Raw genomic sequence first — 22,975 nt, 5'->3', positions numbered from 1 at the left:
AAAGAAGATGTTGACAGGTCCTCTGGGTGGGGGCTTCCCAGGATCGGGCTCTACCAGGTAGGACTGTGTGAGAAAGGGATTTTCTTTGCACATGAAGAAACCCCTTCTTCCTGGACTCATTTTCCTTTTTTTAGAGGGAGAGGGGAATTCCACTTTGCACTATCTTTCTTCAGGGTTTAGTTGTCCTCATAACAGTGTGTGGTGCCTGGACTCCAGCCAGGATGGCTTTCCTCCAGTCTGCTGAAGCTCAACTAAGAACCAGATTGCTGGTGGGTGGGGACAGCCACTAGGACCTTTGCCTGCTTTGCATCAAGCTGAAGAGTGGCGTGAGTTGGGTCTGTTGCTAAGCTGCCTTTCTTGGTGTGCCTTTGCAGGCTCCAGGGCAGGGCCTGAGTCAGGAGGGGACGGAAGGGTTTCTCTGAATAAAGTTATTTAGACTGGAGGCCACCGTGTCAGGGTTAGCAGACAGAGATTTATGAGAGAGCTATGTAGCATCAGAGACCCAGTGTCAGAGACTTCCAGAGTCTCTGCAAGGCAATTCTCATTTGTTCTCCATTAAATGTTTTCTTAGCTTCAGTTAGCTTTGATCTGAAAATCCTGAGCGGTATGAGGAGGGCCTGCTCATACCTGCCGGCTGCCTTTCTTCTGTTCTCTCCTGTCACACAGTGGGGCATTGGCATTTGTTTTGTGCGGGGCAGAATTCTGCCAGGCTGTGGCAGCAAAGGACTGGGAAAGTGGTCCCTGATGTCATCCCTTCTTGCCCCATCAAGACGAGATGGGATCCGCAGAGTTCAGTGGTCATAGCATACAGCAGCATGGGGACATCCTGTTTTCAGCTCTGAGGCAATGCCAGACCTTTCCCCCACTTCAGCAATATTGCCTTATTGCTCTGCCTGCCTGCTCAAGTGTTCCTTAGGTTCTTACCCCCACCCCCGCCACTGGAAGTGTCAAAGCTAACTGTCATACTGGATAAAGTTCATGTTGTACATCTCTGAAACCCCTGAAACAGCTTTTGGTGACTGCTGTCCTTAATTCTACCAGAAGATTCCCTTCTATTGAGAGGCACCAACCCCAAGTTTCTTTGTTGTATCAGACCAATAGTACCTTCATTCCCACCATTAATATTTGAAATGGGTTCCTTGTTCTCCCAGGGTGGAAGTGTCCTCCTGCCCCAACAGAAGCATGAGCAGGACCTCACTTATATCTTGGGCCCTTATGCAAACAAGCCATACTCTGGAGGCACTCACATTCCTATATTCTTCACTCTGGAAACATGTTATTTCCAACCCCCTCACACCCCCACATCCTCTGGAGTACACACACCTGTGTAGCATCACCAACTTTGGGACCTATACAACCCAGTAAATGCCCCAGTGGAAAGTATCTCCCTCCCCTCACACACATTTCCTCCATTCCCTCAGGAGCGAATATATGTGGCGCCCTCTTCGAAGAAGATGAAGTGGCGTGCTTACTTGTTCAGATTTAGGATTTGTAAAAGATGGCTCTCTTGCTCTTCTTTGGTGGTATTCCTGTTTCTGAATACTCGGTTTTGCCTGGGTACTGTGCTTTCTCCTAATCTCGGAGAAGGAGATTAGGCCATTTCCTAATCGGGATTGTGCCTAGGGTGGAGAAAGCAACACTGTGAAACTGTGAGAGCTTTCTACAGCGCACAATTCATCCCACTGAAGGCAGAAGCTTAATCCATATCTGCATGAAAGCCACTGCCTAGGACCACTCTGTCCCCAGCTCTGCCCTGTGGCTAGAATTCTGTCATTGTTGACCCTCCCTTTTACTCATTACCCCAGTCACCCCGTTCTCTACCCCTCCTGAGGTCTACTGCTGCCCTATCCAGCCAACTTTACTTAACCTTGTGCTTTCTTGTGAAACAGCCCAAATCGATCGATTGTAGCTGAGTGCTCCTTCCAGTTCTGTAATGGGTTCTGGCTTGAGGACGGAGCTGGAGGTGTTGATTGCCTACCTCCTGTCCTGCTGTCAGGGAGGAAGCTGAACTCTGCAGGAATGCCCTAGTGCAAGGCTGGTCCCTTTTCCCACCCCATTCTCACCTCCCCCGGGCAGCTGGGAACAACCTCTCCCTTTGTCTGAGCTTCTTGTACAGAATAATCCCCCTTACGGACAATGTATTCTCTGTGCCCTGTGGACATAGGAGCCGTGTGAGCTGATCCCAGCACCAGGCAGGACGGGAGGCTGAACCCTTCCAGACGCCCACCCTGGGTCAACTCCTGATTACTGTCCAGAGAAATCACTAAGGGATGTACGTTGACCTACTGGCTAAATCCAGAATTTTTTCAGGGTCCATTTTACTTGATCTCCATGGCATTTCCTAGAACTGACCACTTCCTTCTCATCTCTTTCTCCCCACTTGGCCCCTGTGTCTCTGACCATTCCATTTCTGCAGCTTTTGGCCTTCTGTCCATCTGCCTGCTGTCTCTGTGACTACCGCTTTTATTTTCAGCTCAGAGCTCTCTGCCCCTAGGATCCATAGGTTCCTCAGATTCTGAATGTTCAAGTCCAGTCATCCTTCCCTTTGAACCTAATTTTTTTTTTTCCGTAGTTTCCTGGGTGGGACCTAAGCCATGTCTATGGAAGCCATCCTAAACCCTTCCCTCTCTGTCCCAGCCCTTCATGACCCAGTCAGGTGCCAAATCCTATCTGTTCTTGTTCCCTGATATCTGTCCATCCTGCCCTGCATTTAAGGCCCCTGGGCCTCTTTCCCTGAAAGTGTTGTTCAGGCTCCCTGTCTCTCACTCCCGAGCGAACTTTGCTGTGGCCGCCAGGTCTTTCTAAACAGCTGATCGGATCACACTGCTTCTCTGATGAAAATCCTTTTGATAGTTCCCTCCTCGTTTCTCAAACTGGAGTCCACGCACCTGGCAGGCTGGTGTGCCAGGCACGGTGAAAGTCCTAGGATCAAATCACCCTGGAACACTCATTTTCTTGAGGGTAAGTAATTTAAACAGAGAACACAAAATTATCACGTATACATTATATGGAGAAAATAGACCTCAGGGAATTCCTACTAATCTGAAGGGGTTCAGAGTAAGCCACCAGATTTCCTGGGGGATATTTCTTTCTGTCTTTTCTGCCACTACATTTACTTCATTGAAAGAGTTTGAAAACCTCTCACATTTCCTGGAAAGGCAAGTAAGATTCTGTGTGATCTGGCCCCCTGACTCCTCCTGACTTAGTTTCTCTATTGTCCTGCTGCCCACTCTGCTCCCGAGCCATACAAGCTGCTTGAAGTTTCCTGAAAGGAACAAACTTTCTAGCCTCCGTTCCTTTAGTCCCACCGTTCCCTCTGCAAGTAACATTTGCCCCATCATTCTGTCTGATGAATACCTAGTCGTCTTTCAAAATTCAGCCCATAAGCCAGTCCTCTGTGAAACCAACGACCCAGTGCAGGCACAACTCAGTGCCACTCTAAGTAAGGTCAATTCCCTCTTCTTTTATGCTCTTTATTGTCCCCCAAGTTCAAGCACCCTGAACTGTCAGGGTTTCAATTACAGTTCATCTACCTGGGAGCTTGGTGATCTTTGTGTCTGGTGTCCTATAGCATCAGGCCCATCATAAACACGGTAAATGCTAGCTGCTAATATTAGCAGTAGTAGTGTGATTTAGTTGACTTGGGGGAGCTAGAATAAACTAGCATTTTGGTTAAATGAGCAGGTCAGACTGCCTAGGTTCAAATCCTAGCTGTACCACTTACTAGCTGTGTGGCTTGAGAAAGCTCATTTACTCTGTGCCTGTTTCCTCATTCCTGGGGATGATGATATTAGCGGCTATATCGTAGGGTTGCTGTGATGTTTAAAGAGATTAATACATAATGAAGTGCTCAGAATAGTGCTTTACAATGAAAACTTGATAAATACTCGCTATCCTTGGGGCAGCATCTAGAACTCTGCTGTCCGTAATTGTTGCTTAAGCCAATGATCAATCAGTCCCTTTCTGAGAAGATCACCTCTTCCTCCTTCTGTAGCTTGTCTATGCTGACATAATGCTCAGCCTCAGGACTCGGCCTCCGAAGAGATCCTTGGCGCACATCTCATCCCCCACGGTGTCTCTCCAGCCCCCAATGCAGAGCATTTTCACATTGGTTTACCTGGTGTGATAAGTCATTTTCGAATCTAGTTTTGTGAATTTTTTTCTCCCTCTTAGTTGACACCTGTGCTCTTCCATTAAAGCCCAGTTCGGTCTCTTAAATCGTGTCATTTTGCTTTGAGACCAAATGACAAGCTCCCTCACCTGAAGTGTTCTTTGTCCTCCCTCCTAAACTGTATCTCCTGTCCCAACCAGCTGAAGTCTCAGTTCCAGTCTGCCTACAGTTCTCTCCCTAAAGGGGGCCCTGCACCACGCATAGCCCTCTCTGCAGTTGTGATGAGCTCCCTCCTCATTTGTCCACACTTATTAGGTCCAGGTGCAGGTCTTCATGGGCTGCTGTTGGGATTCCCCGGGTATCACCACCAGATCCTATGCTTGCCTCTCTCCACACTCCCACCAGTCCTGTAAGCCTTGCTGTGTCCCAGCTACTCCACTGTCCTTGCCACTAAGCCATAAGTACTCTCAGCTGGAGCCAGGACCTGGGAGTCAGGTGCTGTGTCATGCCACCAATGCTGACAGAGGCTCTGCCCTCTACTTGGACTGTCTGCCCTCTCTTTTTCCTGCTCCCAGCTCCCTTGTTCATCTAATGAATAACTCATCCTGCCAGTGTCACCTACTCTTTTACACCCTACTGTTCTTCAGTTATACCTGATCTGGACACATCCACTGTGTGGCCTGAGGTGAGTTATCTCCCTTCCAAGAACCTCAGTTTCCCGCTCTGTGAAATGGTGTTATAGCCCAGACCTCAGAAGGGTACCTTCAACTGAACATATTTAAAATTAAAGTGAAACCTTTAAGTAGCTCATTAATTTTCTATAGGGTAAAGTCCAAACTTCTCAGAAGGGCATAAAAAGCCCTGGAAGTATAGTCAGCACTCAAATGCTAACTACTGTTCTCTTCCCCTACTCTCTCCTGAGCAATTTCATTTTTTATTGCATCCTGATATATTAGACTGCTTTGATTGTAGCACATTACAATCAAACTAGCCTAGCCAAAAACAAGAAAGGGGGAGCCAATTGTATTTAGGTTACTGGGGCTGGGGGTTGAAGGGTCGCTGGCTGCAGGTGGGCTCAGGGGCTGGGGGGTCCGAGGTGCTCTGTCTCTGTATTTCTGTACTCTGCAGCAGTAGGGCTCACCTACTGATCAGCAGGAACTCTGATTGTTCTGGCTTGGATTCTAGCCTCCTAGGAGCTCGGATTGGGGGAAACAGGCCACTGGAGTGGGGACAGGAATTCCTTAAAGGAAATGAAAGCAAGGAGCTGGGAAAGTGAGCTCTCATGGTGCACATTATGTGATTTCGGGGAATCCTCGGGGTTTTTTTTTTTTCCCTTGAGCCCTATCTATTCTTCCAAACTTAACAGAACTATGTTCAGGATTGCCTGTGGCATGTGCCATCTTACTGCACACTGCAGATGTCCCCAAATGCATGCATTTCTTCCACTCTGCTCCACCTGAGTTACCCAGCACAACCACCTTCCTGTCAGTTCTGTGTCCTCTCTCTGCTCCATGCTTTCAGGCCTTCCGTGTGTCACAGGTGTGTGTGTGTGTGTGTGTGTGTGTGTGTGTGTGTGTACACCTGCGCGTCACACCTGTGCACTGTAGCTGGTCTCCCAGCTGGCTCCCCTCCCTCTCCTTTCCTCCTGGTGACATATTGTCCCCATGTTTGCCTTTCTGAAGAACAAAGGGGATCACACAAATCCCTTTCTTAAAAATTCTTTGGGATGCCCCAATACAAACAAAACTCTTTATTCTTTCATTCAAACCACTTAATAATTTGGGACCAACCAACTTTTTCACCTTCTTACATATGAAGGTCTCTTATTCAGCGGATGGTTTGGCCAAGCAGAATCACGGGTAGCAGAATCACGTGTGCTGTGCTTTCCTCCTTCCATCCCTTTATGCACAGTTTTTCCTCAGCCTGGAACACCTGCATTGCTTCTGCCTTACTTGCTATGTGACCTTGAGAAAAATCCATCACCCTTTCTCATTCAGTTCTTTCCATCCATGAAGTGCAATAATAGTAGTTATAGGACGGGACTGTAAGAACATATGGAAAGGAGCTCTTAGGGCCCCACTCTTGCCAGACAAAGTATTGAATAATAAGCTACGCTTTCTCTTTCCCCTTTTGGCTCTTCTCAACGCATCTTCCAGATCTGTCACAACCCTCCTCCCCCCACCTGAGTTTCTTTAGTTCCATTCAGTGAACACTGCATGTTACCCATGGCCAGATGTGACGAGTGTTGGCACAAGGTCTCTCCCTTCTGCCAGCTGGATGTCTTTCCAGCTCCGGTTCCTTCAGCAGAGGGCTCAGCCTTAGGCAGAGGACACTAGCTAGCTGGCCAAGACCCAGGGATATGCAGAACGATTAACTGATAACCCCTTCACCCTCTCTTCACTCCCCTGTCCTCACAGAGTCACCCCCAACTCCTCTGCATGGCAACTGTGTAGAAAGTGCCTTTTGTCCTTTACAGGATGGGGAAGGGAGGAGCCTGACGCATCCCCCAGGAGACTGCCTCCACCTCTCCCTGCCACTCCGGGGGGCCGTTAGCCTAGACCCTCAGTTCCTATCCCTTTTAGCTGACTCCCTGCGGCTCCCACGTGTGTCCCCTTCACCTGTCACCCATCTGCTCATACACACACAGGCATGCCTTTTTCCGATATTCCTCATTGCCACTCCTGCTTCTTTGATCCCAGTTCCTTTTAAATTTTCTACTGAAATGTGTCAAGTCTCAGATAATCATGGGAACGGAGTTGTTTGCGATCGCATGGATGGTGGTTTTCAGACTGACCCCTTGCTGAAAGTACATCAGTGGCTTATCTTCTGGGGAATGAGGATGGCGAGGGGCCCCTGAGAGAGCAGTGAGTGAGCAGTGAGTCAGACAGGGTGGGACCCTGAAGGGGAGTCACCTTACTTCCACTTAGTCAGGAAGCTTCCATGAAGGAGGGGGAATTTTAGCCGTTGGGTTGGCGAAGTCTTCCCCCTGCACCCCCCTCCCCAACACCTTGCTTTCATCCTTATCAAGCCTGTGAGTTGCTGGACCCCTTCGGTTTCCCCATTTTATCAGCCTGCCCCTTCCACCCAGCTTCTCTGCAGGCCCCAAACAACCTCCTTCTCCCCCAGTCCCCTGACAAACTGACTCTTCTTTTCCATACATGTCAGTCTGTGAAGTGCTCTCCTTAGCCAAAGGCTAATCCCTCCATGTGTATGCTGGCTCCCATGGTCTCCTTCCACACTGCACATAAACATGATTGGGCCTCTTCCCATTAAAAACAGCCATTAGAATCAATCTGAAGGCGAGAGCCAGACACTGATATTTTAAAAGCTCCCTAGGTGATCGTGTGCAGCCAGAGCTGAAAACCATAAACAGAACAAAATGCACACTTCTCACAGTGGCATTCAGGGCTCTGTAGAAACTGGTTTCCTGCCCGTGTTTCCTACCCTGACCTCTCTGCCCTCTGAGCTGGAGCCACACTGAACTCCCTAGAGCTCCCCCAGCCTGCCACCTCTCTTGCTTCTGTGCCTTTACACACATCCTTCCCTCTGCCTGGAATGCATTTCGCTGCTTTCTAGAAAGTGCCCTTCAGCGTTCAGTGTGGTGTCCTTCTGTGAAGCCTTCAAGAATTCACCCCCACCCTGGTGCAGGGTGACCCTCCTTGGTGCTTCCATAAGCCTCTGTGTTTATCTCTGTGGGAACACTCGCCACATGCGAACTACGACTGGTCTCTTCGATATCTGTTTCCTCCTCTAGATAGCGAGTGCTTCGCAGGAAAACCCAGGGCTATAGAGATGCCATTTGGTAGGACGTGGGGCCAGGTGATCTCTATCAGAGACGAGTTCTCCCAGGACTGGGACAGGAACTGAGCAAAGTGAGTCTTTGTGCCTGTTCATTCATGTGGTCAATGTGGGCTGGGGGCTAGCTGTGCTCACTGACCACTGGGGCCCAATAAATGGGTAGCTGAAGTTCCCTGCCTTTACTACACTTGACCTCTGGCACTGTACATTCTCTCTGGTCGTCTGCTTGGTTCGTCTCTCATTTGTCTCTAGCTGGACACTGAATCCAGAACTGCTCAGCAGAGCTCTGAGAGCAGTGTGTGCACACAGCAGGCGCTTAGGAAGTATCTGCCGAACCAGTCCTCACGAGTCCACATGCAAGACTGACCTACTGGTTGTCGGTGGTGGTATGTTCTTGACATATTGTTTGGTTGCTGTCCTGTCTGAAATGTTGAGCATCGCATGGGGGCCAGCTCCTTTACTCTTCCCGACGATGAGGGAGGCTCTGCTGTTCCCGTCTTATAAAGGTTCGGCAGCTTGCAGAAGGACACGCAGTTATGCGCTGGAAGATTTAAACTCGGGCCTATGGAGTCAGGACTGAGCCCAAAGCCACCAGATTATACCTGGGACACATTAGGCTTTCAACAAATATTTATTGACTCAAGGGAGACTGCCACCCCCAGGGAATCAGAAAGCCTGAATTCTCAGCGTCCTCCCCGCCTGGCTCTGGGTCTCGTGACCTCTCTGGGCTTTCTCACAGTCTCATTTATTCTCATATTCACTCCACAAACATCACGAAGGATCAGATGAGCCAGCCAGTGGGCCAGGTACAAGAGATACAGAGACAACTAACGCATGCCTCTGGCTGGGAGGAACTTAAGAGTGGGGGAGGTGGCAGATAATTGCATTCCTGTAGGATCACCGGAGCTGGGGTGGGGAGCTGTGTGGACCCTGTACCGAGCCAAGGGACTAAGGCTTGGAAGGGTGGGAGTGTGTGCAAGATGTGGACATCCTTGGGGAACAGGTAAAGTGTAGCACAGGAGAGTAGCACAGGTAGAATGGGAGGCCAGGGTCCAGCTCAGGGAGGCCTTAGTGTTCTAACTCGAAGAAATTTGAGCCTTTTGAATTCTCCTGCCGTTTCCTTTTGAGGGTAGCTGCTCTTGGGCTGGATCATAGCTCTAGTGTGGCTCTGACCTCTTACCTTCAAGACTGAACTCCTACATGGCTACATCCCACCATTTACCAGCATATTGTTTCTCCCAGACCACCCTCTCTTCTGAATTCTCCTGTCCACATTTACACTGATCCGACAAGAAGGCATCCAGCCACTTGATGCCAAGAACCAATCAGAAGCTGCTGGAGCTGCAGAGTTCATTCTGTTCCAACTTAGTCCTTACCCCTGTTGAGTGGAGTGGCTGTGTGTGTGGAGCTAGAAGGGGAGTGCAAGAAGCCAGATGGACAGCTCAGCACAGAGTCAATCCCCCTGTCTTAGGGACATCTCCAGTGTCTGCCATGCCCATCCCATCAGTTTCCAAAGCTTAGGTCAGTCTGTTAGCTCTCACCTGGTCTGCCTCAATCAGCGCATGGCCCCGGCCACCAGAGTGTCGTGACTCAGCCAGCCCTAAACCCCCTGCAGCGACAGCAGCACCTGCCCCCTTCACCCGTGTGTCCCTAGCACTTACCACAGTCTTGCCCATGGTAGGCACTCAATCGGTATTTGATCATACAAGCCTGATCGCAGGCTCTTCACGAATCTTCACTGTTTCTTCTCTGCTTCCAGAATAAAACCAAACTGGCCGGGTTGGCCTTCAAGCCCTACTACATTCGGCCACAGTTGGCCTCCCTTCCCTTTATTTCCTTTCAGTACCTTCAAGGCCAGTTTAGCCAATGATTCACTGTTCCTGCCCCGGGCCACTTGTATTCTCCCACTGCAAAGTACTCTTAGGTCCTAATGCTAGGGCTCAGCCAAGTTTATGGGCCGGTGGAGGAGGCTGCCTTGCCCAGCTGCTCCCTCCGGCTGAGACCTCCCTGCCACCCCAGGTCAGACCCTCGTACACACGTGCTACCTCCCGCCCAACCTTCCCACCAACCCCTGGGGGGAAAGCGCGGTAGGAAAGGGCTGGAACTTTCCGCCGGTCCCAAGCTGGGTGGGCCTGCCACAAGCTGCAGATGTGTCGGTCGCGTGGGTGGACCGTCACCGGAGGTCCCAGAATGAGACCGAGCGTCAGGAAGCAGCCAGGTGCAACTCTGGTGGGCCGGGTCGGCCCAGGGAGAGCCGCTGGAGGCGGGCAGCGCGATGCCGAGGGAAGGGGTGGGGAGCCCGGGCTGGGCTTGCTTCCTGCCCCGGAATCTGGCGGCCCGCCCCTGCGCCCGCCCCTCGGGCCGAGCCGAGTCGGGGCCAATCAGCAGGCGCCCCCCGCCCGGCCCGCCCCGTCCCCCTCTGGTGACAGAAAGTCGGCCCAGCAGATGAGGAAGTGGCAGGCAGGCTGGCCCTGGGGACTTCTCTCTGGCCCTGCTCCCTCCGAGCCCTTCACTGCTGCCCGCCTGGCCCCCCACTGGTGAGTCTGGACCTTCCACGGGCGGGCTGTCCACGTGCCCGGGCACCCTGCCCGCTTAGCCCTGCCCTGCCCTGCCCAGCCTGTGGGCGAGGCTGTTCCCGGGGACCGTGGGTGGGAGGTCCTAACTCTCTGGGGCCGGGCCTGGCCGGTAGCCTCCCTCCGATCCCGGCCCCCATTTGTTTAAACCTAGGCCATCTTCCACCACCTCCTGCTCTAGTCCCTCTCTGCCTCTTCCCCTCCCTCTCCTTGGCTCCCAGTTCTTCTCTTTTCCCTTCCCCTCCCCCTCCTTTGCCTGTCTCCCTTTCCCTTCCATCCATCTTAAAGGAAGGAAGCACCCGCCTGAGTTCCCCTACCAGGGACACACCCAGCGCTCCTCAAGCCAGGGGAGAGGTCCTTTCCAGAGCCTGGAGCCACTCCTGACCTCCAGGGCGCATGAGTGTTTGTGAGGGGGTGAACTCGAGGTGGTGGTGGAGAGAGAGCGGGAGAGATAACCGGCTGGCAGGCTCCCCTGGGTCAGGGAGGAACTGTGTGTGTGAGCTCAGGCCTCCGCCAGGTGGGCCGCGCCACAGAAGAGGCAGCCAGCAAGGTCTACCTGTGAATGAATGAATGGTCATTGTGGTCCATGAAAGTGATCTGTGTGCACGACCTAAGGCAGGTATGTCTGAGTGTGGTGAGGGGGATTTTATGTTTATTCATCTCTAAGTGGGGTGTCTGAGTTTATGTCTGCGACCACATTTATCTGTGACTCAACGTACCTGTGAGTAAAGCTGCGTGTGGGCCCCGGGGGTGCGAGCGTGAGTATTTGCACATGGTAATACTAGCAGGACCAGAGAAGGTGGCCGGGTGAGTGTTTTGGGTGTGTTGCGAGTATGAATGGAGTTAGGAGTGGGTCTGAGTATCAGAAGCTCTGCATGTCAAAGTCCGTGGAGGCTGTTTGGGTGGTGTGTCAGAGGTGGGTGGCTAATGCCAGTAGGAGGTGTGTGGGCCCTGCATGTACATAGGCGTGTCACCCCTGGGTCAGCCTGTCATTGGTGCTGGGGAGAGCTGCGCGAGAGGGAGGACTTGGGGCCTGACCATGGTGGGGGCAGTTGGGGGTCCCCATGGAGGCTGTGGGAGCTCCTGTGGGATGTGTGCCCAGTTCAGTGTGTGAGGGGCATGTGGATGGCCTCGCTGGAGGTGTCAGAAGGTGGCTATTCTTCGCTTAGTGCCTGTGCACGGCTTGTTCTCTGGAAAGAGGGAAGCTGGTGGGCATCTGCTTCCCTTGCTGGCTGGGGAATGCCTTGCCCTCTGGGACAGCCTTGGCATCCCAGGCTCTCCTGGGTCTGGCCTGAGGCTTTTGTGTCGCAGGGTGCCCTCCCCCGACATTCCTTCAGGTTCTGAGGGGGAGAGGGCCTAGCTCATTAGGACCCTCCCTAAGGGAGGGGAAGATTCCTGAGACCTCCCCCACCCCCCCACCTCCTCACATGCCACTGGCCTCCCTGCCCCTCCCAGGGAGAGAAGGGTGCTCATACCCATTCTGAAGCAGGACAGACTGAGAATTTATGGCTAGTTTAGGAGAGGATGCTGGGTGTAGGTTTTCAACAGAACTCTTGGGACCAAGGCTAGGGCTTGGCTGGAGCCCTTTGAGGTTTCTGGCTCAAAACTAAGCTAGAGCCTTCCCTCACCTGGCCATCCAGGGTGGGTGGATGGTGAGTCCCATGCTTTACTCTTGGCTTTCTCAATCCTGGTGGGTCCTGCTCCTCCAGGCCCTGACCTGTGGCCTGGACCCACCCTCCACCCCATGCTCAGTGCAGCGGGGGCGGGTGGAGGGCGGGGCGCTCCCAGAGCTAGTTAGACAGGTGGAGCCGCCAGGGCAGGAGTCTCAAAGAGCCGGGCTCCAGAGAGGAAGGGCTGGAGGGGAGTGCCAGAGAAGAGGGCAGCGGGGAGCAGAGAGAGTCGCTGGGGTGAGAGCCCGGGAGGGCAGGGGAGAGGAGGAAGGGGCAGGGGTGGGGGGAAATCGTCTCGGGAGAGGAGCATCCTGAGGAGCGGTTGAACGGGAGGATCCCTGGTTGGGGAGGAAAAATGACCCTCTCGAGGCTGGAGAGGTGGGAGACTGGCAGGGAAGGAGAGGCGGTCATTCTGGAGTGGAGAAGTAAGATTCTCCGGAAAGAGACCAGAAATGGAGAGTCCTCCTGTGGAGGAAGAGGGAAGGTGAGGTACGGTGGGTGGTAAGAATACGGTGGAGCAGGGAGTGAGGGAGTCGAGTGAGGTGCGGAGAGGAGGGCAGAACAGCCCTTCCCAGCAGGCAGGCAGGATGTGCGGGAAGCTGTGTGAAAGCTGTGTGTCTCCTACCCCCAGTCCCCCGAAGCTCCTTCCTCTCACTCTTCTGTCCTTTCTGCAAAGAGGTGTCGGGAGCTGTCCCACCTGGTCTGTGTGCTGTCTGTGGGTCAGGGATGGGATGGGGGCACAGCCAGCCCTAACACGCACCCCCCCATACCTCCCCAGAATCCTTAGCCAGGATGGAGGCGGTTGTGAACTTGTACCAGGAGATAATGAAGAATGCAGGTAAGATGCTGACCTCCCTCCTGCTCCAGGATCCCTGAACCTAGGGCTGTCTCCTGCTGGAGAGTCCCTGCAAACGCCTTGACTCTCTGTGACCTGACCCCATGCCTGTACACCTGGTGGGGACCCTTTGGACCCTGCGACTCTTTCTGACTCCTTGACCCTTATCCACAGATCCTCGGATCCAGGGCTACCCTCTGATGGGGTCCCCCCTGCTAATGACCTCTATCCTCCTGACCTATGTGTACTTCGTTCTTTCACTTGGGCCTCGCATCATGGCCAATCGGAAGCCCTTCCAGCTCCGGGGCTTCATGATTGTCTACAACTTCTCACTGGTGGCTCTCTCCCTCTACATTGTCTATGAGGTAGGCCTCTGGGGTGCCTAGGTTTTAATTCCTGCCAGCAGGATAAGGGGCAGGCCTTGGGGTCAGACATGGCATCTCCTTTTCAGAGAGGCTCAGATCCGTTTCTTTAGCTAGATAGCAGGAGAGGTTGGTCTGGGTGGATGGATCTCTGGTAGCCTAATCCACTCCCCTCCCTAGTTCTTGATGTCTGGCTGGTTGAGTACCTACACCTGGCGGTGCGATCCTGTGGACTATTCCAACAGCCCAGAGGCACTAAGAGTAAGTGGGGGTCAAGGGTGGGGAGCTAGCATAGAAGCACTCTGGGGACAGCAGTTTGGCTGTGCCCTGGCCTCATGGGTCAGTTCAGGGAAGTTTCTGGAATAGCATGGGTGTCCTAAGTCTACCTGACTTCTTGCAGATGGTTCGAGTGGCCTGGCTCTTCCTCTTCTCCAAGTTCATCGAGCTGATGGACACGGTGAGTGGTTATAGGAGATACGGGGACCCTGGGGGTAGAAAGGAGAGGCCCTGGCTCGGAAACCCATTTCCCCCCTCTTCTCAGGTGATCTTCATTCTCCGGAAAAAAGATGGCCAGGTGACCTTCCTACATGTCTTCCACCACTCAGTGCTTCCCTGGAGCTGGTGGTGGGGGGTACAAATCGCCCCGGGTGAGTGGTGAAGGCCACTGGGGGAAGAGGGATGGGCACTAAGGACCAGCAGCTCAACTCTCCTGACCCTGTTCATTGTACCGACAGGAGGAATGGGCTCTTTCCACGCTATGATCAACTCCTCTGTGCATGTCATCATGTACCTGTACTATGGGTTGTCTGCCCTCGGCCCTGTGGCTCAGCCCTACCTGTGGTGGAAAAAGCATATGACAGCCATCCAGCTGGTGAGGGGCCTGGCCCGTAGCCATACCCCCTGCCTCCCTGGTCTGGATCCTCCCTTTATCCAGCTGGCCTCACCTCTGACCGCATGCCTCTGCATTCAACATCCAGTCGGTCTCCACCACCTCTCGCTGTTCCCTCTCACCCTTGCCCGTCTCCGTTCCAGATCCAGTTCGTCCTGGTCTCACTGCACATCTCCCAGTACTACTTCATGCCCAGCTGCAACTACCAGTACCCCATCATCATCCACCTCATCTGGATGTACGGCACCATCTTCTTCGTGCTCTTCTCCAATTTCTGGTATCACTCCTACACCAAAGGCAAGCGGCTGCCCCGTGTGCTTCAGCAGAATGGAGCTCCAGGTACCACCAAAGTCAAGGCCAACTGAGAAGTGTGGCCTAGCTAGGTGCCCACCTAAGTGCCTCAGGACTGCGCCTTGGGCAGCATCTGACTTCTCCCCACCTACACCGGTGACCTGTGACCAGGGCTTACGTGGTCAGGACTGAGCAGGGGACAGGCCCTCCCCTCCCCACAGCTGGTACACAGGGACCATGGCTTCCGTTCCTCACCCACTTCTCCCGGCCGGCACCAAGGACATGGCCTCATTGCCCTCTGCTACTCCAGAGCTGGGGGGCCGAAAGGGCTGGACACATTTCCCCCTCCCTGCCTTAAACTTGGGAGAGGAGCACTCAGGACTGGCCCCCACCAGGGTCTTGTGGCCTTTTTCCTCACACTGAAGAGGTCAGCAATAATCTGTCACTGTGCACCCATGATCCCTCCTTCTCTCCCCCACACTGAAGCAGAAGCTTCTTGGCCAAAGGTCAGGGTGGCTGGGGGGCTTGGGCTCACTCGCTTAGGTCTTTATTAAAAGTGACAGAGGAAACCACCGAGGCTGTGTGTGTACATGTGGGAATGGAAGAGGTGTGCCAGCCCTGTCTGCCAACAGGAGGGATGGTTCTGGCTCTCGGAGGACCATGGTGGAGAGGATCCTCTGGGAAGGCTGCTGGGACAGAGGTGATGCAAAGAGAAGAGAGGGAGACGTGACTTTATTAGAAAAATATATATAAAAAAAAAAAACAAACCCAAACAACTGAGGTGATGAGTTGGACCTCAACGGATGCCCTGGTGGATGAGGCTGCTCTTGGCTGCGCTGGCCTTCTCCCGCTCCCGCCGCCTCGCAGGGTCCAGCTCAAAGCAGCGCCACAGCCGCAGGGTCTCATCTGCTGCTGCTGAGGCCACAGTGGCCCCGTCTGGGCTCATGGTCAGACTCAGGACCCGGGCCGTGTGACCTGAGGCATGAGGGAGACAGTGAGAGCAGAGCATATGAATGCAGACACAGCCCCCAGCCACCAGTGTTGAGAACCACCTATCTTTTTTATTTAATACCCCCGAGAAAATAACTCACACACCATAGAATGCATCCTTTTAAAGTATACAGTTCATTGGTTTTTAGTATATTCACAAAGTTGTGAACTGTTGTGAAGGACAAATGTTGTTGTGAACAATAATTCCAGGGCGTTTTCATCGCCCCATAAAGTCTCTCCTCTCCTCGTAACCTTCTTCCCCCAGCCCCTGGCAACCATCAATCGGTTTTATTTCTTTGCATTTGCCTCTTTTGGACACTTCATGTAAACAGTCATACACAGTGTGTGGCCTTCTGTGTCTGGCTTTGGTCACTTAGCACCTACCTTTATTTTTTTTTATGTTGAACCATTTTTTAAAATTTAAATTCAATTAATTAATATATAATCTATTATTAGTTTCAGAGATAGAGGTCAGTGACTCATCAGTCTTATATAAGACTGCTTGATTGACACCCCAACTTAATATCTCAGAGGCAACTCAAATTTAACATGTTCAAAAGGAAACTCACCACCATTCACTCCAAACCTGTTGCCCTCATGGGTTTTCTTTTTTCTCTCTCCCCGGTTTCAGAGGTACAATTTAGTGATTCATCAGATGTGTATAACACCTAGTGCTCATTAAATCACATGCCCTCCTTAATACCTGTCACCTAGTTGCCCCATCCCCCCATCTCTCTCCCCTCCAGCAACCCTTAGTTTGTTTCCTATGATTAACAAAGAGTCTCTCATGGTTTGTCTCCCTCTCTGCTTTTGTCTTGTTTTATTTTTCCTCTCTTCCGCTATGATCTTGTTTTGTTTCTTAAATTCCACGAGATCATATAATTATCTTTGACTTATTTCGCTTAGCATGATACCTCTAGTTCCATCACTGCTTGCATGTTGCATGTCACTGCAAATGGCAAGTTTTCTTTTTTTGATGGCTGCATAGTATTCCATTGTATATATATACCACATCTTCTTTATCCATTCATCTGTTGATGGACATCTGGGCACTTTCCAGAGTTTGGCTATAGCGAACATTGCTGCTACGAACACTGAGGTGTGGGTACCCCTTCAGATCACTACCTTTGTATCTTTGGGGTAAATACCTGGTAAGCACCTACCTTTAAGCTCAGCAACCTTGGCCATGGTTGGGTACTTCCAAATAACCAACTGGTTTTGGGCAAAGCCATGGCCTGAGATGAGCTCCTTGTAGTGGGGAGACCAGAGGATGGAGCACACCTGTGGAGAGGGGTTGGGGTGTGGGCACAACATAGAGCCAGCATTACTCAAATGAGAACTAAGTCCATTTGAGTGTTAGGCACCCTGCCAGGTGCGAGACTCAGACTTGAATCACCACAGTTCTTATAAAAACTTTGAGAGTTAGAATTATTACCATTTTAAGAGATAAGGAATCAAGCAGAAGAACGTTCAGCAAGTTGCCTAAGACCACATGCAAGTTTAGTAGGTGACAGCGCCAGAATTTGAACTCTGGCTCCAGAGCCCAAGTTTAGAATAGAATGAGGGCTGCACAGGGGAGATGAAGGTGGAAGGAGAGAAAGCTGGAACAGATGCAAGGAGACTCACCAGCAAGGGCCTCCAATATCATTCTACCTAATGTGGATTAAGGGCTGTAGGTGATAGGGAGCTACTGCAGGGTTTTAAAACAGGAACAGACCTCCCAGACCCAGTGCAGAGGACAGACTGGAGGGGATAAGTAAAGAATGCTGAGATACCAGTAAAATGGGCCTCCACTTGGAAGGCCTTCCACATGGAAGGCCTCCATGAAGGGAGGGGGGACACGTGAATAATACTGAAGGAAAAATGATGTGTTTTGGGGACTGGGTGAAGAGGAAAATCCTAAAGATTTTAGGAAGTTGTGCAGATTTCTGAATAAGTTCTATCACTCTCAAACAATGTAAGAGGAGGAGGGATACATTTCAGGGAGATAAGAAGTGACAAATTTAAATTAGGACATACTAGCATGTTGCCACCTACAGGACAGGAGGGTGGGGTTAAGTAATGGACATTAGTATGGTTTGGACCTTTTGTACGAGAGCTGAGTTAGTGTTTTGGAAATCATCAGTGTATAGAGTTGGTAAAGCCACTGAAGGGGACAGTTGCCCAAGGGGACAGTTAACCAAGACAAAGTAAGAATATTTCTGAGAGAGAGAGGCTGGAATGTAACAGGTAAAAGACTACCTGGGATTGAGCATCCACAGCACTCAGACAGGCCCCAGAGCAGACATTCCAGATGCGAATGTGTCGGTCACTGGTACCTCCTCCAGTCGCCAGGACATTGGACTGCCAGGGACACCAAGCTACAGCCTAGGTAGGATAAAGATGGGGTCAGCTGCCATAGAACTAGACAAGGAGCTACAGGGGTCACAGGGTAATCCCGTCCAATCCTACCATCCCATCTCCCCTTAATGGTCCCCAGGTTCTGGGGGAGGGTCTGCACAGCCCCCAACCCAGTCCCACTCTCACCTTGACAGCCCCCTGATGCTGGGTGAATGTCTGCAGGGGAACCCAGCCACCCTCTCCAGGAGCACTAGGCCACACATTGACCAAGTTATCGTTGCCGCCGCTGGCCAAATGTCGTCCATCTGGGGCCCAGCGCAGCCCACACACCTCCTGGCTGTGGCCGCTCAGGGTGGCCACATGGTGTTCTGCCACCCGAACATCATGGTGGTGGATCTGGCCAGAACGTGAGCCACTGCAGAGGGGAGGGGAATGAGGTTCAGTGGTAATGCCAAACACTGCCAGAAGCACCGAGTTGCTTCAGTTCAGAGGTGTACCTCTGGGGAGAGCTGGCAAAAATCACAGATGGATTTTGCAACAGACTAGCGACAGCCACAAACCTGGACACGATGTAGCTGTTCCAACACAGGGAGCTCACACGGGCGGAATGACTAGTCATGTTTCGAAGCCGCTTCTGCTGCTGCACATCCCATAGCTAGAGAGACAAGGCTGCTAGGACCAGATGGTGACCTGCCACGAACATCCTCCTCCCCGACAAGCCCCCTGGGTCTGGGCGCTGCAGAACTGCAGCACAGAGGACAAGGCTCACCTGCACCTCGGCACTGCTGGTGCCCACTGCCAGGTAGTTGCCCTCTTTGATCCAGGCCACAGAAGATACATAGTCCCCAGGCTGCTCCATTTGCAGCAGCTGCAAGATGTCCCCGGAGCTAGCACTCCACAAGTACACGCTGTTGTCCAATGCCACAGCCAGTACATTTCCAGAGCTCCAGTCCACAAGGTTCAGGTCTTGCCAGAGCAGGAAAAGGGAAGAGCATGAGCTTCCTTGTTTGCCTGGTCCCCAGGCCCTCTTCCTCCATCCGATGGGCAGAGAGAAGGCTGCACTTACAGTAGTCATTCCGGATTTCAGGGGCGTCCAGGATTCGGTCTGGCAGGGAAGGAATGTAACGGCAGGTCTTCCGGCTGGAGCCGGGCGTGGCCTTCTGGCTGTAAAGCACTTTCAGTCTGTTCTGGTAACCTGTAGCAACCAAGTGGGTCCACACAGTGGGACAACTGATTCCTCCCCCTGCCCCTAGCCTGGAAGGCCAGACAAGCACCTCCCCTCTCCTCAGTCTCAGGTGGGAATGGCAGACAGGCATCACCCCTCAATTCTAGAACTTGGGGTCTTACCCTCTGGGGCATTTTGTGGTTTTCCACTGAGCCGAAGGATCTTGGCTTCCTCCACATCAAAACCGTTCAGGTTCAAAGCCCAGGCTTTCTGATGTTCCTGGCACAAAGGGTGAGGGTGAGGCATGATCCCTACACAGGCGGATCTTGTGCCTGTAGCCCCTCTGGGACACATACCTTCTTGGTGGGCGTCTGGCTATCTTCAGGCTGGTTTTCCTTGCTCAGGAGGAAACTGGCCACCTCCATCTGGGAAGCACTGCGATGGGGGATGTAGCGGTCACCGCCAGGTTTGCTGGGAGTGGTCTGAGTCTTGGAGCTGGATTTGCCTGGGGTAGAAGCAGGGAAGCCAGAGAGTCTGACCAGGCTCCTGCGGGAGGAGGCACGAAGCCCGCTTCTCAGCCGTCCCCTCTCCCTCCCCGATGTCCCGCAGCACTCCACTGACCGGGAGTTCGGCCTGGGGTCCTGCCGGCGCTGTGGGATCGGTTGGCCGCCCGCATGGGTGAGGGGGCCGGCCCCGCGGCTTCCTTAGCTTTGCGCTGCCAGCGCGCTGGGGGTGCATTGGGGATAGGTGCGTCCAGCTGCAGCAGCGAGTGCAGGTCGCTCTCGAACACGAACTGCGCCATGGGAGCGTCTACAAGGGAAGGGGTCCTTGGAGTGGGTTCCCGCCGAGTCCTGGAGGAAAAGGTGACCGTGCTCGATCTGGGACGGCTGGCCACTCGTTCAGGGGCACCCCGGCCGCAGCCCCACCCGACCCAGGCCCCCCGGCCGCCTCTCACCTTCAGCCGGCAGCAGGTTCCAATCCCGGACCGGCTTCAGCAGTGCCGACTTACACTTCTTAAACTCTCCGCTCCGAGCACTCATTGGCTCCTTCAAAACCCAACCGTCGCAACCGTCGCTTTCGCCCATTGGCCTTTTACGGCATAGGAGGCGGGTCTTCCGGTGCAAGTCACAGATCTCACGAGAATCCAGCCATGGAGCGTGATTTGAAGAGTGAGCGGGTAAGGGCAGGTTCCCCGGGGAACCGGTGTCTGAAAGCGAGAGGGGCGGGGCGGAGAGGGGCGGGGCGCGCCTGGGGGCGGGACCTGCGCTGCAGCCGCATTCCCCACCCTCTTCCATTCACTTCTCAGCTTCCCCTCATTAGGCCTTCACGCGTAAAACTGCATGTGATGTGCGACAGGAGTGCATTTGTTGTGACCTGCGGAATTGTTGAATCACTTTTTTTGTACCCCTGAAGCCAATATAACACTGTATGTTCACTAACGGAATTAAAATAAAAACTAAAAAAAAAAAAAAAAAAAAGATACATATAAACCCATATGCAGTGGAATATTACTCAGCCATAAAAAAGAATGAGAGCTTGCCATTTGCACAACATGGATGGACCTAGAAGGCATTATGCTAAGTGAAATTGTCAAAGAAAGAAAAATACCATGTAATTCACTTACAGTGGAATAAACACACACACACACACACACACACACACACACACGAGTTAAAAAAAAGCAAACCCAGAAAAGATAATGCAGAGAACAAACTGATGATTTCCAGAGACGAGGTGGGTGGGATGATGGGTAAGATAGGTGAAGGGGATTAAGACGTACAAAATTCTAGTTATAAAACAGTCACAGAGTGTGGCGGGTGACTCAGTTGATTAAGTGTCTTCCTTTAGCTTGGGTCATGATCTCAGGGTCCTGGGATTGAGCCTCAGGTCTGGCTCCCTGCTCAGTGGGGAGTCTACTTTTCCCTTTCCCTCTGTCTCTGCCACCGCTCCCCACCCCCCACTTGTGCTCGTGCTCTCTCTCAAATAAAATCTTTTAAAAAATTAAATAAAATAAGTCACAGAGATGAAAAGCACAGCATAGGGAATACAGTCAATAATATTGAATAATGTATGATGACAGAGGGTGATCATATTTATCATGGTGAGCACTGAGTAATACATAGAATTGTCAAATCTTGGTGTTGTATACCTGAAACTATTGTAACACTGTATGTCAACTATACTTCAAAAATAAATATTAAAAAATTGCATGTGGATTGTATCGATGATATAGAAGTGCAGATCTCAGTGGAGTGACCAAATGCACTTGAGCCATTCAAAGAAGGGGAAGGCAGCAGGAGGGCAGGGGTGGGGAAGGAGCTGAGAAGCTTAGGAGCAGGAAGAAGGCCAGAGCTAGTTAGCTCAGTGCCTGTAGGAGCACTGTTAGAAAGGAAGTAGCAAGCGTGTTTGTTTTTGGAAAGAGGGAAAATGTTGTTTTACAAACAGGGAAAAAGAGGCTGGAAAAGGGATGAATTTCTTAAGGTCAAGAAAAAAAGTTCAGGACTCAGACCTGCCTATCTGGAGCTAAGACTGCATTGCCTTCGGAGAGACAGTGGACTTATCTCCATGGGCCTTTAGAGGTGTCAGGAATTTTGTAGATCCACTAGTCTAATCTGTACGTGGTGCATCCTCCCCATCCTGACACCACACCCATATTTTACAGATGAAAAAGCCAAGGCCCAGGGAAGGGACTTGCCTGAGACCACAGTTGGTGGGAAGCCAGGTCTGATTCCCAGTCAATCCAGTGCTCTAATAAGGACTTGAATGAGTTGTATGAATATGCTTAGAGGTGAAACAGCAATAATAAAGATAATAATGGGTACCATTTATTGGCCATCTATTAACTACTGTGTTTAAACATTTACACACATTATTGACTTTAATCCTTAGTCCCATAAGGCAGATATTCCTTTCCCTTTTTATAGAAAAAGAAACTGGGTCAGAAAAAGGTTAGAAACTTGCCCAAAGGCATACAGCCAAAAATAAAAAGCGGAGTCAAACTATCTGGCTTACTCCTGCATGCCTAACCATATGCTATGCTGTCCCAGAGAGAGACCGGAAAAATCACGTTTTCATTCACTACCTTAGATCAATTCTGATGATGACAGAGAAAAATCTAGGGTTTTTAGCCCAAACTTATTATTGTTATTATTTTTGATTTTGAAGTATTATTACTTTTTTATTTCCAATTACCTGGATGACCTAGGGTTGGCAACAGGGGGACCCTGAACCTCAGAGAACACAGAAGAGGCTTTTTAGAGTAAGGCTGGTCAGGGCCTTAAATGTTAAGCTAAGGAGTTTGGACTTTATCTGCTAGGCATTGTGGAATCGGTGAGTTTCTGCGTAGAGAGGAGCCAAGCAAAACATGCCTGAACGTAGGATGTGGCCAATAAGTTTCTGGAGTAAGGGTAACTAGAGGAAAAGAAGGATAGGATTATAAATAAGGGGATGACCTCAGGGAATTCATACATTTTAAAATAAAGGAATGAAAGAAGCCAGTGGAGATTATCCTGACAAGGACCTTGAAGAGGGAAGAATTCTAAGATACGCAAAATGGTCAAGAAGACTGATGACAGAAAAGGTCAGATTTGGCCACTGACAAATCATCAGTGACCTTAGAGAGCTGGATCAGAAAAGTGTGTGCTTGGGGGAAGGGGCTGCAGAAAAAAGGCTGGGGATGGGGAGAGTGTAGAGGCAGCAAGCATGGGATACTTGCATGAGAAATTTGGCATTGAGAAAGGGGCAGTGCATGGGAACCTAAGGGAACCAGTACCAAGAGGCTGATGCATGTTTGAAGGTGAAGGCAAAAGAGCCAAGGGAAATGAACGAAGGTGAGCAAAGGCCAGCTGATAGAACAAGGTGCCTGGGTTACCTTACCCAGGAAGAAATGGGATAGAAAACACAGGGAGCTTTCCGGTCTAGGAAAGAAAGATCACTTCCTTTTACACTGAG

At 51.6% G+C, this 22,975-nt stretch overlaps 2 protein-coding genes across 4 annotated transcripts; one reads left to right on the top strand and one right to left on the bottom strand.

Moving 5' to 3' along the window:
* The first annotated feature begins 4,773 nt into the window (after window positions 1–4,773).
* On the top strand, window positions 4,774–15,103 carry ELOVL1 (ELOVL fatty acid elongase 1). Of its 3 annotated transcripts, none has more exons than XM_032877518.1 (8): window positions 4,774–4,796; window positions 12,931–12,990; window positions 13,162–13,352; window positions 13,530–13,610; window positions 13,750–13,806; window positions 13,891–13,996; window positions 14,084–14,220; window positions 14,382–15,103. In XM_032877518.1, the coding sequence occupies exons 2-8, from the start codon at window positions 12,945–12,947 to the stop codon at window positions 14,601–14,603; spliced, it is 840 nt and encodes a 279-aa protein (XP_032733409.1). In that variant the 5' UTR covers window positions 4,774–4,796; window positions 12,931–12,944; the 3' UTR covers window positions 14,604–15,103. The 3 variants fall into 3 exon arrangements, with proteins under 3 accessions (XP_032733409.1, XP_032733407.1, XP_032733408.1); XM_032877516.1 differs by lacking the exon at window positions 4,774–4,796 and adding an exon at window positions 10,319–10,446; XM_032877517.1 differs by lacking the exon at window positions 4,774–4,796 and adding an exon at window positions 12,112–12,389.
* Window positions 15,104–15,290: 187 nt separating this feature from the next.
* On the bottom strand, window positions 15,291–20,115 carry CDC20 (cell division cycle 20). The gene is made up of 11 exons (XM_032877515.1): window positions 19,980–20,115; window positions 19,646–19,875; window positions 19,381–19,529; window positions 19,207–19,303; window positions 18,926–19,054; window positions 18,629–18,825; window positions 18,420–18,514; window positions 18,046–18,274; window positions 17,761–17,886; window positions 16,683–16,800; window positions 15,291–15,504 (listed from the first exon to the last, which is right to left on the bottom strand). The coding sequence occupies exons 2-11, from the start codon at window positions 19,824–19,826 to the stop codon at window positions 15,326–15,328; spliced, it is 1,500 nt and encodes a 499-aa protein (XP_032733406.1). The 5' UTR covers window positions 19,827–19,875; window positions 19,980–20,115; the 3' UTR covers window positions 15,291–15,325.
* Between the last annotated feature and the right edge of the window lie 2,860 nt (window positions 20,116–22,975).

The sequence above is a fragment of the Lontra canadensis genome, unplaced genomic scaffold (genome assembly GCF_010015895.1).
Source record: "Lontra canadensis isolate GAN:19392208 unplaced genomic scaffold, GSC_riverotter_1.0 scaffold60, whole genome shotgun sequence".
NCBI classification, from domain to species: domain Eukaryota; kingdom Metazoa; phylum Chordata; class Mammalia; order Carnivora; family Mustelidae; genus Lontra; species Lontra canadensis.
Note: the sequence above shows the minus strand (reverse complement) of the source record. Positions and strands in the feature narration are given on the sequence as shown.